General features: G+C 36.2%; 1 protein-coding gene across 6 annotated transcripts in view; it reads right to left on the bottom strand.

The window, feature by feature from the left end:
* LOC119782008 (microphthalmia-associated transcription factor-like) overlaps window positions 1-16,808 on the bottom strand; it is a 43,393-nt gene that overhangs the window by 5,171 nt on the left and 21,414 nt on the right. Inside the window, exon 1 of one of the 6 annotated variants that reach the window (XM_038282717.1) lies at window positions 577-667. The exons of the other annotated variants lie outside the window; for them this stretch is intronic. Coding sequence (XP_038138645.1) covers window positions 577-609 — 33 coding nt within the window. The 5' untranslated portion in view covers window positions 610-667. Of the gene's footprint in view, window positions 1-576; window positions 668-16,808 lie in introns of those variants that run through there. 6 annotated transcript variants of the gene reach the window in all.

Here is a 16,808-nt window from a genome sequence, read left to right as displayed (position 1 = left end):
TAGCGAGAGCAGCAACATAGTTGTTTCGTTTTTTTTTACTTTCCAGACATTATTGCTAAAATATACACCTTTGAACCCCGATTTTCTACAAACTTTTATGTTGTCAGATTAAGGAAATTTCCATTATAGATCAAAGATTTGTGAATCTTGTTATCTAAAGACATGAATATAATCAAGAAATATTTCAATATATTTTTTAAATAATGTAAGACTAAGTGCCAAAAATAGTTATCAACCTCTGCATACAAATTAAGCGTTTGTTATCTGAGGCTCATTAATTCTCCAGCATTAATGATCCAGAAATATGTCTGCAGGCAGAACCACACACACAGACAGATAAAGAAAAAAACAACAACTTCAGAGATGGCGTTTGTCAGAATGTAACCCATTTTAAATGGAGTGGAGCTCCACATCCATCTCACATGTAAACCTCACTCCCTTTTACTCTAACTTTGAGGACATTATAAAGGCACTCATGGAGACACCTTAACAAGAGTTTAGATGTTGAACTGAAACATATTCTGATCAACTAAATGTTTTCATTCATTTCTTGATATATCAGGATTTCAGACCTACCTCATAAGGTTGGTATCCAAGCATCTCTAGCATATTTCCTTCTTTGGATGGTTTACAAAATTAAATAAATAAATAAATAAATAAATAAAAATGCAAGTGTGATTTTCAGCTAAGATATGCTGCTGCAGCTTCCTCCTCTGCTGCGCCTGCTGGAGTGAGAAGACACACATCCAGCTCATCCTTTCAAAGGCAAGAAAAGTAATTAGCTATGCATGTCTGAGAATCTCAGTGAACACAATGATCCTATTCAAACTTGTGTTGTTTTATGTAAAAACTGTATTTATTCCTTTTATGGCATGTCACTTGATGTTAGGACATGCTGCCTACAGTTAAAGCCTTTGTCTTGTGAGGCCACTTCTTTAGCTGAAACTTGCCTGGGGCAGTTTTTTTGCCCCCTCCACTTTTTAACCTATATAGATACTTTGCTTGTGTTCCCAGTTCAGCACTGCACAAAAAAACACTGCTTCCCCATGCTTAGTCTGAAGTTTGCTTCAATAGATGATTTTATTCAAGCTTGATACAACCAATCTCCAGATTGAAAAAAAAGCAAATTTAATTACTCTTCCCTTGACAGATTTCTTTGCAGGGAGTTTAAACACACAAAAAAAATCACAGGTTACAGAATAATGGTTGGATAATGTCAGATATTTCCGAGGCCGTTGAAAAGATTCCTTTGGTACTCAAGCACTGAATGAACTGATAAAAACACCTAATAACTATGGTATATAGTCAAACTGTGAACATATTGCGTATTGTTTTAATTAGAGTTTATCTCTTTTATTTGATAAGTTTCATGTATTGAAAATCAACAGTCACAGTCAGCCATGATAAAATGCCACCGTATTCTATTCCTCTACGAAATGCATACTGTAACTAGTGAGTAGAACGAAACATATAAGAGGTTTATATATAAAAACCTGAGGAATGTAGAATGTGTTTGTATAATGGCTGCAACTAACAATTATTTTGCAAATCGATTAATCTCTCGATCATTTTTTTAGTAATCAATTAATAATCGGATAGCCAAAGGTTCCTTAAAGAAGATTTTATATAGAATTAAACCAGGTGAACCTAAAAAGTTTCGACTTGTGGAGTTCTGGATAGAGCATATTGACAGGAGAAAAAATTTTTTTTTAATTTACAGTGGGGCAAAAAAGTATTTAGTCAGCCACCAATAGTGCAAGTTCTCCCACTTAAAAAGATGAGAGAGGCCGGTAATTTTCATCATAGATATACGGAACCTCAACTATGAGAGACAAAATGAGAAAAAAAAATCCAGAAAATCACATTGTCTGATTTTTAAAGAATATATAAATATATTATATATATTTTTTTCTACAAGCAAAATTTTCCTTTGCTCTAGTTTTGTGTGTTAGCATCATTTATGTGTCTGCAGTGCATTTAAGCGTCTGTATTTGTAGCTCCTGTGCACTTCTTGGCTGATATAACAGAGCCCCATTAAATCCATCACCAAAAAAAAGAAAGATCATAAAACAACTGCATCTACCAAACCCTGATCATGCAGGGAAGCTCAAAAATTCTACAAGGAAAGCATGAACTAGAGGAGCAACCAAAAGATACTCTGGAGGAGTGGCAGAAATTCAAAGACTAAGAAGGAAAAACTGTGAACACGACGATGTGATACGAGTATTCCACAAATCTGGCTTTTATGAAAGAATAACAAGAATAAAGTAAACTTTTTAAGTAAAATAACAAGTTACTTTACAGAAGGCTAAATTAGATTGTGAAAAAATATATATATATATAACAGGCTCCTACTCTCTAGAACAGGGGAGGCTAAATTGTGTTAATGAAATCCAAAACCCATCAATAGCTGTTGTGTAAATGCTCTGAAATAATACACTCCCGAAACCACGGCAAGAGTTTTAGCACAAGACGACTGTTTTTACAAATATATCACTTTTCCCTCTCTCTCGTCTGAGTCTCTTGGTCACTATTAGTCAAAAATTCTAAAGCAGCATTCTGCCCATCAGCATCGAGCAGCCAGCTTCATGACCTCACCCTGCTCCATAGACCCCCTAAGAGGTTTAGCCTCACAGGAAGTGAGGTATTTTTAAGTGTTATCCAACCATGGCCTTCTTTCTTGTTGCTTGCCTCAAAATACAGAGACCTGGCCTCAATAGGAATATCTTTTAGAGGCTGAGACGAAGCGTCCTGCTGCTGCAGGGCAAAAGGGAGATCGCCTCCAAAAGCGGGACTCAACAGCTGATTAATGTGCAAAATACTCATAAAGTCAGGCACCTTTTAGCACATATTTATTGTAGTTAAATCACTGCATTTGTGAGATTTAAAATGGTGTATTCGACCAATTATTTATGAAATTTACAGGGGATGCTTAACCTCCCTAGTATTCAGTAATATTCCAACGAACTTCCCATCAAAATATTTATTTTATACTGAGAGGCTTAAAAGTTAAAACAAATCCAGTCACAACAACTTTCAAGAGCGCATCTCACAACTCGAAACTTCTTATCGCAGGTATGGATGAAGAAATTCTGAGTTTGGATGTAGAGAACAAACGTAGTTCATACAAACAAATTTTAAAAATCCACGACAAAGAAATGTATATATTTGAGCAGAAACTGCACATATGCTGAATGCTGATGTGGATTTTTTTAATGTGTCATATTAAATTAAGGGTTCATTTCCTCATGTTTTGCTCCTGTGAATTTAATAATAATAATATAGCGCATGCTCTCCTTGAGCTCCAAGGAAGTCGGAGCGAAGCAAGACGGGAGGAACTGTGGAGGCTCTCTTCAAACTTAAGACATTCTAAGGTTTTATTCCCCCTCAGAAATAGGGAGATCAATACTCCTGTTATTGCCTTTAGCTTTTCTCTTTACTAAACTTTGCAACCCTATTTCAATGGTTAACAAATTGAGTGTGTGTGCATGGTTCTTTGTGCTTTGTGTCTCTGTGTAGCCTTGTGATAGAATAACAAACCTTTTCAGGGTATCCCTCCCTTCCACCCAATGACCACGGGCAATAGACTCCAGTGAACAACAGTGAGAGGCACTATTTGGAAGTGGAGAAAATATTGAACAGCGGCGAACCTTCAAAGGAGCAGCCAGCCCACCAAAACTATTCCAAGAATGTATCATTGACTTATTCCGAATGTCACAAATGAACAAAGAACAGCATCTAAAGTACTGCAGGCTTCACATGCCTCATTTAAGGTCAGTGTTCATGATTCACAAATATAAATGTGAAAGAGCACAGGCAAAAGAATGATGGAGCTCTGAGGTTGAAACACTGCTGAACTAAAGAATACAAAGGCCCATCTCACAGCTCTCAACAAAAACTTGATTATTCTAAATATTTGGAGAAAATATTTCTCAGATTGTAGAGATGAAAAGTACACTATTTTTAGGGAGTATGTCATATTATCCAGTAGTATAGTGGTCCCTGGAGACGTGGGTATAATCGCCCTCTTTTTTTAAATGCAGCCCAGAAAAAAATGACATGCAAGACTGCTCTATATTGTTTAACCATAAATGGAGTTGTAGTATTTACTCAATATGAAATAATTTCTGCAATTTGATCAGAGGTAGGAAGGATTATGAAATAACTAAACGCTGACCCAGAGACTAGTGAGAAACAATTATGGGTTTTGAATGAACTATTCCTTATTCCTGAATTCATCCACATGAATGACTCCTATTCTCTCACTTACAAAGTCAGTGGTTCCTTTTGTAAACTGTCTCTTTGAAGAACTGATTTGCAACAGTTAGTGTGGCTCCTATTCGAATTAACATAAGTTAATCAGGAGCAGTTTGAATGTATAACACAGGCACACAGGCAGCCTGCATGAATACAAAATACAGATTAGGCCAACAGTTCTTTTAGTTATTTTTTAAACATTTATTTAAATAAAAAATTTTTAGATGTGAATTTGACATCCTTGTTGATATTTCAGCTTAGTTTTAAAAATAGAAATACATCAAAACCAATTGGATTAAGTGAAAAGTTGATAAACTCTTTAAATTTAAATAAAGACTATTTTAGTGTAACTCTTAACATATATACACACACATACACTATATTGCCAAAAGTATTTGCTCACCTGCCTTGACTCACATATGAGCTTAAGTGACATCCCGTTCCTAATCCATAGGGTTCAATATGACGTCGGTCCACCCTTTGCAGCTAGAACAGCTTCAACTCTTCTGGGAAGGCTGTCCACAAGGTTTAGGAGTGTGTTTATGGGAATTTTTGACCATTCTTCCAGAAGCGCATTTGTGAGGTCGCACACTGATGTTGGACGAGAAGGCCTGGCTCTCAGTCTCCGCTCTAATTCATCCCAAAGGTGTTCTATCGGGTTGAGGTCAGGACTCTGTGCAGGCCAGTCAAGTTCATCCACACCAGACTCTGTCATCCATGTCTTTATGGACCTTGCTTTGTGCACTGGTGCACAGTCATGTTGGAAGAGGAAGGGGCCAGCTCCAAACTGTTCCCACAAAGTTGGGAGCATGGAATTGTCCAAAATGTCTTGGTATGCTGAAGCATTCAGAGTTCCTTTCACTGGAACTAAGGGGCCAAGCCCAGCTCCTGAAAAACAACCCCACACCATAATCCCCCCTCCACCAAACTTTACACTTGGCACAATGCAGTCAGACAAGTACCGTTCTCCTGGCAACCGCCAAACCCAGACCCGTCCATCAGATTGCCAGATGGAGAAGCGCGATTCGTCACTCCAGAGAACGCGTCTCCACTGCTCTAGAGTCCAGTGGCGGCGTGCTTTACACCACTGCATCCGACGCTTTGCATTGCACTTGGTGATGTATGGCTTGGATGCAGCTGCTAGACCATGGAAACCCATTCCATGAAGCTCTCTGCGCACTGTTCTTGAGCTAATCTGAAGGCCACATGAAGTTTGGAGGTCTGTAGTGATTGACTCTGCAGAAAGTTGGCGACCTCTTCGCACTATGCGCGTCAGCATCCGCTGACCCCGCTCCGTCAGTTTACGTGGCCTACCACTTCGTGGCTGAGTTGCTGTCGTTCCCAAACACTTCCATTTTCTTATAATACAGCTGACAGTTGACTGTGGAATATTTAGGAGCGAGGAAATTTCACGACTGGATTTGTTGCACAGGTGGCATCCTATCACAGTTCCACGCTGGAATTCACTGAGCTCCTGAGAGCGACCCATTCTTTCACAAATGTTTGTAAAAACAGTCTGCATGCCTAGGTGCTTGAATTTATACACCTGTGGCCATGGAAGTGATTGGAACACCTGATTCCAATAATTTGGATGGGTGAGCAAATACTTTTGGCAATATAGTGTATTTTATGATGATTGGAATTCATTATTCATTTATTCAATAAAACAACATGTAACATAACAATATTTAACATAAAAATGCATTTACAACACATCAAAAGGGATTTATTCTCCTAACCCCGAGGTTTTCAACAGGGGGTCCACGACCCAATAGGGGTCAATGGAGTACTGCATGTGGGTTGCGAAAGTTTTGGTTGATTAGACTTTTTTTTATATTGACCTCTGCAATTTTTTCCACTAATTGAAATGTCTTTAAATACGTATTAACATGAATTCAACACACTGTAGTAAACAGATAAATAAAGGCAGAAGGTGTCTTTCAGTCATCAATGCACACATTCAGCGACACACAGGAGCTCTTTCAAGCAGGGCACCGTTTCATTCACAACACCTGTCCCATGAACCAGGATTCAGAATCAGAAATACTTTAATAATCCCAGGGAGAAATTACAGGAGAAAACTACTCACACAGAGCCTGCTTCTGCTGGAGTATAAAACCTTCACTGCCTGCTAATGGTGGTCAGGGAGCCTGGTGGCGCCTGTGTACGGCAGCCTCGCTTCTGTCAGTGAGCCCCAGGGAAGCTGTGGCTCTAATGTAGCTTGCCACCTTCAGGATGGAAATGACTGAATTTAGTGTTTTGTACTTTGATGTCCATGGACTTGTTAAAGTGCAATACAAATACAGGTAATTTACCATGAACCTTTTTAGCACTGGTCACTTAAAGATTTGTAAAGATTGACTGATTAATTGGTCGATTTCTTTAAGAAGCAGGTAGAAATACTTATTAATTGCATCTGGCTCTTAGCTGTGTTTTTTTTAATGCAGTACAATATCACATATACTCTGATTTGATCTCTTTTTATATATTTTTTAATCTTATTGTATGTCCCTGTATGACTTTTGACCTGTAAAAAAGGGATATAAACAGCCTAAACAAAATTGGCTTACTAACCATGTACATTCATTTAGAAAAGGTTATCAGATCAATTTCCTTCATTTGTTTTAGAAATAACTTAAAAGCACTTTCAAACAAAAGCTCATTGAGAAGCTCTTGTCCATGAACAGATACAACATCAGTGTTCTGCAGGAGTCACTCATGTGAGCTAAATTAACATACAGTATATCCTGCAGGTATTCTGATCACAAGACTGTTGGGCTGGAGCCACTGTGGGGGGGAAAGGTTTGCTAATGACAGGATCGATAGTGTTGTTAGTCTGGAACAAATATTGTGATTTATAACTAATGAGAATAAACAACAAGTCAATGGTTGGCTCCCATTGTGTCACTTTACGCTGTTATAAGATTATTTGTTCCTCTCTTATCAGATAATTAATGTTAAGAAGTTTAAGTTTGTTTTTTTTGTTATCTAAGTCAATAAATTTAAAAGTAAAACACATGAATATATCTTAAAGCTAAATTAAATGTATGATAGACAAGATAAAAGTGATACAGTTCATATATGCTACAAAAATGACTTAGAATGTTAATGTTATTAAGAATGACCTAATGTTATTACATGCAAAAGTAAAGAGTTAAGACAAATAGATGTTTTGGGTGGAAGCACATTTAAAGAGAATATAACTGTAATGTTATTATAATTACCTGAAACAATATGTTTAGACAAGTTTATCTCATTTTGTTAGGCAAAAGGGTAAAGAAGGATATATGAACATAATCTTTCAGTGATAGCTAGAAAATATGATGATAATGAATATGACTTAATTTTCGCACAAAGACAAAGCAAAGCATATTATCATCCTTTTTTAAAGGAAATATGTATGATACCATGTTGAACCAAAGATGGTAATTTCTCTTGACAAATTGAAGTCAGAAAACATTGTACTGATCATATCTGATTAAAACAATTGTTTTCTAATTTCTAGTGTAATTAACATTTTGCTGTCTGTTTAACACAAGAGGCTGCTCAGTTATGCAAGTTGTTAACAGTTTTTTCCTGGCAGAAAGAAGGTTCTGCAGTTTGATTCCCAGATTTAAGTGTTTTTTTTTTGCATCAAGTTTTCATGATTTCCAAGTTTAATCCAAATACATTACTTTAAGAAACAGTTTACTCTAAATTTACCTTAAGTGTGAGTGTGTGAGTATGTGTATTGTTGAAAAGCCAGAGTTTACCAAGCTTTCTCCGTCTATCTCCCTGGAAATTAAGGAATTTCTGTTCCAAAAAACTGTTTTAATATAGCTATTGCTAAAATAACTCAGTTACATCCATCTTTGACATATGTCGGCCACAACACCATAGGTCACATGATACCCCCATCATCTGATTGCAGCAAAGCAAGCTCTGGGATTCCACTCACTCACTGCTGTTTTGAGTAGTTAGTAGGCTTTTTATGCACTTTGGTTTTGAGGTTGCTTATTTTCAAGGAATGTTTAATGTCGCCATAGGAATCAGTGGGTACTACATTTATAGACCAGTCCATAAGAATTTTGTCCCACATTAAACTTGCCCATGGCACAGAAAATGTTGGGGGCCACTGCTTTAAGCATTTGAATTTACCTCCACCTACTCCTCTTAACATCTACTTCACCCTACAGACTACAAAATAAGGTAAGCCAGTAATAGTTTAATAAAATCTTGTGGATGGACCCTGTTTTTATATCAGACCCTTTTGAATTTAAATCTACTTTGACCCCTGAACAGTAGTAACTAAGGGGCAAATTCTCAGAAATAAACCAAAAATTGCCAAAGTAGAAAGAATAATGTTTTTGTTCTTTGCTTTTTTCGAGTTATGAAGATTGATTTATCTGTGTGTAATGAATAATTCATAGTAGATCAGGATGTGTTGCTTTCGAATGGAAACCTTGTATGTCTAAAACCATTCCTTTATTGTAAATTTTGTTCGCCTGTCTGTCTGCTATATCAACCAATATGACGTGTTAAACTAGATCTGCTAGATTTCACAGCTTTTGTGAGACAATTTGTTAAAAGGTAGGGATTGAATTCATAAAAAAAGTTTATTTGAACACTATAAATCAAAGTTTTCTGCCCAACAGCACTGATGAACTGCACGGCAGCATTCTGTACCTAGCAATTGTAGTATCTAGGCAAGAGCTGTTAATCTGGTAAAGAATCTGGTTGTCATTTGAAATTGTAAATGTTTTTTTTTTTGCACATAAAACTGACTAAAACCTTTTTAAGTTTTATTCGACTAAACTAACTAAAACTATCACATATCATAACTACTAAAATGCGACTAAGACTAATAATATCGTCCTTAAGACTAAGACTTAATCTAAGATGGCTGTCAAAAACAGCACTCCTGCTTTATTCGTTTGAGCCAGCCCAAATTCTACCCCATTAATATCATTTCACTGTTGTTAGACAGTAGAATGTCTGTCAGTATAAAAATGCCTAATTTTTGGTCACTATGACCTGTTAAATAAAGGGCCAAAAACTGCTGTTTAAAGTTTGAGAAGTTGTTTTTAGGATTTGGATATCCGAAAAATGCAATTTCTTACCTTTGAAAATACCTGTGCAGTTTGGTCTTTATGAAGATTTTGTGTAGGAACACACTCAAAAAGAAAGTTTTCAGAACTTTGACTCCTGCATTGCAAACACAAGCTTGTGGTGCACCATATAAAATCTGCTCTGCATGTGCAAACAAATTTGCATGTGTTTAAAAGACGTGCAAGCCTTTTGAATTATCAGGGCCTATATGTTAAATCTCTTAACAAGTTTAAGCAAGTTTTTCTAACTTTATTCTTCCCCAAGAATATCTCACAAAGTTCCTATTGATAAGTTACAATTATAAAAAGCCTTCTGTCATATGAATTTATTTTATACATACTGTATACAATCAGGAGGTCATTCATGGGTTAGTTTTCCTGTTTCTTGGAAAGATATGGTTTGTAATTTATTTTTGTAAAAAAGTGTTTCAGCTTTTTTATATTCCGCATGTAATTCTGCTTGTAATTTTTTTTATAAAACATTTATTACTGAAGCTAACTAAAGCTGTTTAAATTTCTAGTTGCTGAATTGCATAATAGGGAAAAGCCGAAGCAGTACGAATAATTTTGCAAGGCACTGGAGCTTTTTGTTTGTTTACACTAGCAAAGTAGCGCACAAAAATTATCATGCCTTTAATCCTTAAAATCATTAACTGATTTAGGAAAAAGATGCAGATAACTGATCTTACACTTTTTTAATAATATTTGTTGATCACCTGGTTTACTTTCTTCATACTTAAACAAGCATTTGAGCTTTTTCAGCTTGGTTTGTCCTCAGGGATCATATCTATATATAAGTTCATCTCCTACACACTCAACGTCATTTGGTTGAGTGGTTTTTAGGCTAAATTTGGTCAGCCCATCATAGTCTTAATTTAGTCCAGAAATAGTTGTTGAAAATTGCACCATGTTTGGTTAGTCTGATTTTGTCCCACTTTAGTCCAATATTAGACATTGGAAACCCAGTCAGGTCTATCCACCTCATTTTGAAGTAATCCTCACCTATTTTGCATGCCCAAATGGAACAAATAGCTGAGGAACTGTAAGACCAAATTACATGTGTGATACATAATTTGAAAGCTAACACCTTCTAGTTTCTGAAAATATAAAAAAAATATGAGTGATTAAAACACAGCCAAAGCTGCATCAGTTCAAACATGACTCAAAGTTGTTTTTCTTTTTCTCGAAAATAATAGGCATTGTTTGAATAGCAGTAATTAAGATATGCTTGAGAATAGGCATGACTTGGTATATTACATTTGTTCTAAATCATGTCAACCACAAATGCAGAACATTTCAGACCTCTAGCTATAACAGTTCCAGAGCTGTGGGGCTTCGAACTTTTGGTATCACCAAAGTCTCCAAATCTCTCCAAATGTGCCATATTGTGCCACATGCTATTATTCAACTATTTGACCCATAGAATAACGAACATTGGCATCCAGTCTTTGCTGTGTGTTTCACTCTTACGCAAGCTGGTAACATGACTCTCCTTTATACAACCCAGCCATGTGTAGCCTTGTTTGAAACTAGGGCTGGGCGATAATTCAATAACGATATATATCGATCGATAGACGTGTTTTCCTTCATTCTCATTGTAGCCTATCATGTAGGTTTATGCTAGTCACTACTTCCTTCCTTCACTACTTCCACAAAGCGCCGCCCTCTCAAACCACAACACAGAGCACATGAAGATGTCGCAGCAAGAAGAGGCGGAGGAAATTGTTCCAAAGAAGGGTTTTTGTAGTTTGCTAGTTTGGCAGTATTTCGGTAATGGCAAGTCGGACAAAAAACAAACCACAGTCTTCTGTAAAATGTGTAGGGAACCAGTGAAAACGAAGTCTGATAACACAACCAACTTTTTTTTTTTTTATCATCTCAGCCGCTCACACCCGCAGGAGTACGAGCTGTGTAGGCCCCGGCGCGGCTCTCCTCCGAGGAATCTTCGGGAATTTCGGGGGAAAAAAAATCTGTTCTGGGCAGTTTCCCATGTAGTTCTAACAATTGAAAATGCTGAGGGGCCAGCAACTTCAAAGTAATAACTCAGGTTAAAGCAGGAAACTAAGCTGAACCATAACGAGGTGCCAGCAGCACCTCTAGAAGAATGGGGGTGAGAAAAAATACCCCATAGAAATGCTAGGCTAAAGGGTGAGTTGATTTTTGTTTGGGTTTTTGTTCTTGTTGAGTGGAGTTTACATGGTAGCCTAGTCCTACAATCTTTTAATTACCACAAGCTGGTGGTGTACTATTCCCACCCAAATAGGGTATTCTATTTATTTATTTGTTATATTTATTTTGGTCACTTTTCTGGTCACTTTAGTTTATTCTTTGTCAGTATTTAATAACATAACTCAGGTCTTTTAAGTTATTTTTCTTTAAAACAATTCTGTTATGGTTAAAAAAGTTGGTTAAATAAATATTTAATTGGAAGTCTGTGTTTGTGTTCTTTATTAAAATTAAATCATATAGCAATATCATAAAAAGTCCAGGCAGAGCTGCACATAAAATATGGTTTCAAATCTTTTCAATAATTATCGATATCGATCAATACCTTATCAATAACCTTATTTCATTGGCTCCAAAGCCAAACAGCCCATGTGGTCTTAACCTATAACAGCAGGACTCCATGAGGCGTAATATCGCTCTACTTGGTGCGTCATTGGCTTACAGGCAAAGAGCGCTTGTGAGACTTCATCGACTGTCCCCGACTCAAATCGAGTCATACAAAGATGCAGACACTTTTGTCTTGTAGGTAAGAAGACGATGTAAAGAAACCTACCAAACAACATGGGCAAAAAAATGAGGAAATAAGTATTAGGAAGTAAATATTAGCAAGATGCTAAGCATTAGCTATGACCAGCTAACTTTTCTGATGTCAAAAACTGGATGTTCTAAGCTTTCCAACGATGTCTAACATGTCTATATTGGTAAAAATTTTACCACTGTAATTTTCATGCAGTATGGGTTATCAGTTGTAAAAGCATTAAAACAGGTCGCCGGCGACCAGGTGGATTTTGAGAGGTTAATGATCTAAAAATTACGGCTTTTCACCTTTCAATTTTCAACCAAATGTAGACGTCATTTGCATGTAAATCATGTCATCTTTCCCACCAATTTTTGCTCGTTGGGCAGAGCTTCAGCAGACTTCAATGAAGCCTCTTCAGGGCCACAGACCAGAGTTGGTCCTTGCTTTAGTTGGAACAACAAGTGGACTATTTTTAACTAGAATAAATATCCTTATTATATTGTGTTAATAGACTCTCATGCAAAGAAGGACCCTCTGCAAAGTCACTGTTTTCTTGTTATCAGCTTGGCAGGGTGTAGTGAGTGCAGTTGAAATGTGCGTCAAGTCGGGAAAAACTCAGTTACACTTTACTCAACTTCAATCCATGTACTTGCCTGAAAGTAAAACATAAACTGTGACAACAAATTCCAGCATTTAAAACTCCATTAAACAAGCAAGCCATTTATCTTTGTGCACATTTTTAGGCATTTACAGGCCAGAGGACATTAGCAACTTAACCCCTGAAAAGTCAGAAACGTTGCAAAAGCAAGCACAATGCATCCCACTGTTTTAAAAAAAAAATGTTGTAGTTTGGACTCAGAATGACAAACAGTGATTTGTATGTTTTTTTTTTTTTTTACTTGGATACCCAAGGCATTTTGTGATGGTCAAAACAGGATACATTAACAAGACAGCCTCCATTTGCCTTGCATCCTAAAACAATGGTCCTCTTTGTCTCCGAGTTAAGCTCCTAACATGCTTTGCAGAACTTGCACACAACAACTGTGATACTAATGTGAATAGTTACATTTCATTGTCATGTTTTCCTCTCCTTCTGACATATTGTGAGCCTAAAATGCACAAGTATGGAAAATTAATATCCCTGGCTAATAAAAACCATGCTTTTAAATGGTAAATACTGTTAATGTCAGCAGAGATCATATCAGATGATAATCTTGTGGATACTACTTACTTGTTCTTACTTTATTTTGTGTAATGATGTTATTTTACCGGTAATAGAAAATATGGGCCTTTGACAAAGATTCCTCAAATAAATAAGGATTTTTTTGTATTCCCATGGGAAAAAAAACAATGTATGGTAGCGTAGATGTTAAAGCAGAGCACTAATGTTCCAAGAGGACTGCAAATATGCGATCCAAGGCCCAGGCTGCCACCCTGAATCCCTAAATGAGACCCTTAGCCCCTAAGAGACAGGATAAATACAGGGCAGTTTTTTCTGTTACAACATTCTGTCTATAGCTGGGATGCACAAAGGAATCTTCAGTTGACCTGTTTGATTGCCCATTGCTAGTGATATGCTGGTTGGAAAGTCCAATCATTGATTAAGTTTTCCAGTTAATGAATGAATCAAATCTATTCTGCATTTGGTTGTTCTAAAAGTAAAAATAAAACTATTTTCAATATAAAAATTATTACAGTGTAAATGATAGCTACTTGTTATTAGCTTAGTTTTAAGGAACAAGGTGGCCTGTCCAAATTTACATACCAAATGTAAGAAAATATTTTTACACTGCATAAATGAGGCCTGTTTTGTGTTAGTGCTCTTTAGACTACACTGCCAAAAGAAAACAGATAGCACTGGCTCAGAGTAGGATCCAACCTCAGGACAAACTGGGAGGGAGACATTTTAGGTCCTAGAACCACCTGAAACCACCTTTATTGTGGAGTTATTTTTGTGTTTTTATTTAATTCAAATAAAAAAGTGATTTAAAAGGGGAAAATATATTTTAAAGTAAAATATATATATATTTCTTAGAGAGAACACATTTATTAAACTGATGACTAAAGAAAAAGTTTTGAGAGAAAATATATTGTCATAGAATAAATAAAATATTAATTAAAATTTAGAAAATGAGTTCCAAGGGGAGAAAAAATATCTGAACAATATATTTCTCTCAAAAGCATTTCTTCTCTCCCTCAGAACCCAAGTCTTTGCTGATTTTTTCTTTCGATGTAAAAATGTGTGATGGGTAGGCCTCCTTTCCTATTGGGCAGTCACAACTGTCTATTTTCACCTTTAGATTGCTTTTCCCTTAAATCTAATACAAAACACAAAAAAATGACTTCATAATTTATCGGATAACCATAATATGTTGGTAGAAATTATGCTATACACAATTAACCGGATGCCTTCTTTATTAGCCTCTTCACTACACTAATGTACCGTATTTAAAAACGCAAATGGAAAAAAATGGTCTTTATTCAAATGCAAAATGGGAAAAAGAAATGCAAAAACAAGTTCCAGAGAGTAATTTGCAGCTGACGCACAAAACACAATTAAGTTCTACCAGCTCAAAAAGCCATAGAGAATTCAGATGGAAGAATGTATTTAAACTAAAACAGACCAACAATTTTGGAGGAAATGCAGTAACACTACTTTCAAACACTTGTTTTCTGATGGTGCAGTTAATTGACTTGTTCAGGGTAAAATCCCAAGAGACTCACAGGTTTTATTTTAAAGAAATTTAATTTAATGCCAGAAGGCATGATTACATTAAAAGACAAATATTTCTTGAAAGAAAAAAATGATGGTAGCTATGAAGAAATTTATCAAAAGGAACTGGTTTAAAAATGAGCCACCAGTGGTAAAACAATTCTCTTGCAAGATTATTGGCAAAATAAAGAGTAAAAAGAAATTAAGGAAAGTCAGATGGTGCAAAGAGCTTCTACAAAAAGTTAAGACATTTGCAATTTATTCAGGCTGTGGGAAGGTGATGAAAAAAATAACTATTTTACTGAAACCTGTCTTAACCAAGAATTAGTATTAAGAACACCCAAAAAGCTACTGCTTATGCATCATTAAGAGGCTAAGCAAGAGTTATTATTCACAAAGAAAAAAACAAAACATGGTGGAACAGCTGGTAACCATCCTACCTGCCAAATTTACTTCAAGAACTGCAGGCCTCAATTTCCTTAGTTAGGGTCGAGCTTAATAAAGAGCATTTGAAAAAGAGACTGCATTAAATTGCTTGCATGGGAGATTATAAGGTAAGAACCAATGATGACCAAAGAGAAACCCATCTAACCTTTGGGGGGGAAAAAACACTCTTTTGTGCCCAGAATAACCACTCTAATCATGCTAATTGCTGCAACATCCTTAAAACAGTTAAAAATGTCAAGCCCAGTATCACTTTTTTTTCTTTTGTGCTTGTAAAACCCTGCTTTACAGATACTGCCCTCATCACTTCTGTTCCTGATTTAGGTAATGACAGCTCAGGCAGAGAAGTAAAAAAAAAAAAAAAAAAAAAAAGCAAAAACTCTGAGAGCTGTTCTTATTTGTTAGTAGGAAAAAATTTAATAAAAAAATCACAAAAATTGAGAATAGTACATTGTTTTTTTATTGCTACCTAAGTCTCTTAAATAAACTAAGACATTTTTTACACTTTTAGGAAGTAACCTTGCACAAATTTCAAAGCAGTGGATTTTCTTAAATATGCAATGGAATTAAAGCAATGAAGGCTAATTACAAGCATTCTTCACTGAATTAGCGTTCAGTGTGTGGTAAGGCTGTGCTCCCCTTGGTCTTGATCCCTAAACCGATCCCATACTTATTCCCCCAGGAGGTCAGAGGTCACTTGGTTAATTAAGGGTCCAATCAGTCTTTAGATAAACTCATCTGAGCTTAATGTTTGCACTCTCTACGGTTCAGCAGCTCTGCCTGGTACCCCTGAGCTCTGTGTGGACTCTGCTAATCTACCTACAGACAGGGAGCAGGTTAACCCAGCTCAACAGTGCAAAACTGGAACCGCCTTTTGATTTTGAAGACCTCAGTCAGAGAAGAATTTCTGTAAGCTCTGCCAAATGCAGAGAAATTACTCTAACTTTATGTATTATACTCAGGGTGAGAGTTCAGAGTGGGGGCGTCCTAAAGCTCTCAAAGACCTCCAGATTATGGAGAGCAGGTCTTGTTTATCCTGAAAGGAGAAGGTAATCACTTCAATGTATTTGTTTTCAAAGTTGACCCATGCAACACAAACCCAGTGTGAACAAAATATGAGCACATAACCTCCAAATGTTTGTTACAGATGGATTAAGTATTTCCCTGTAACTTTAAAGGAAATTCTCCATCTTCAAAAATTTTAATAATTTGTTTTCCTTTAGAGATCATGATAAGTATCACTATTTTAAAACAGAAATTGGACATTTCATTGGAAAGGCATCATTGTAACTGGAAAAAGGAAAACATTTCTACCTTTTAATACATTGCATTTATTTATAATGAAAGAAACCTAGGGAGAAAAACCCTGTGTTTTACATACTCACAGATAATTAAATTAATGCAACTAACTGTCCTGATTAAAACATCCAACTTAAGTGTTTTTTTAAAATGTATACTTTGTTGTTAGTCAATTATTAATCTGGGGCTTCTTCCTAAACCAGGATGTAAATGTTCTGCATCACAGAATCAATTTCTCTTATCCATTTTTAAAAATGGGAAA

This window comes from Cyprinodon tularosa, unplaced genomic scaffold (genome assembly GCF_016077235.1).
Source record: "Cyprinodon tularosa strain WSP-4 unplaced genomic scaffold, ASM1607723v1 ctg187, whole genome shotgun sequence".
NCBI classification, from domain to species: Eukaryota; Metazoa; Chordata; class Actinopteri; order Cyprinodontiformes; family Cyprinodontidae; genus Cyprinodon; species Cyprinodon tularosa.
The sequence above is the reverse complement of the archived record's forward strand: the minus strand, read 5'-3'. Positions and strand labels throughout refer to the sequence as shown.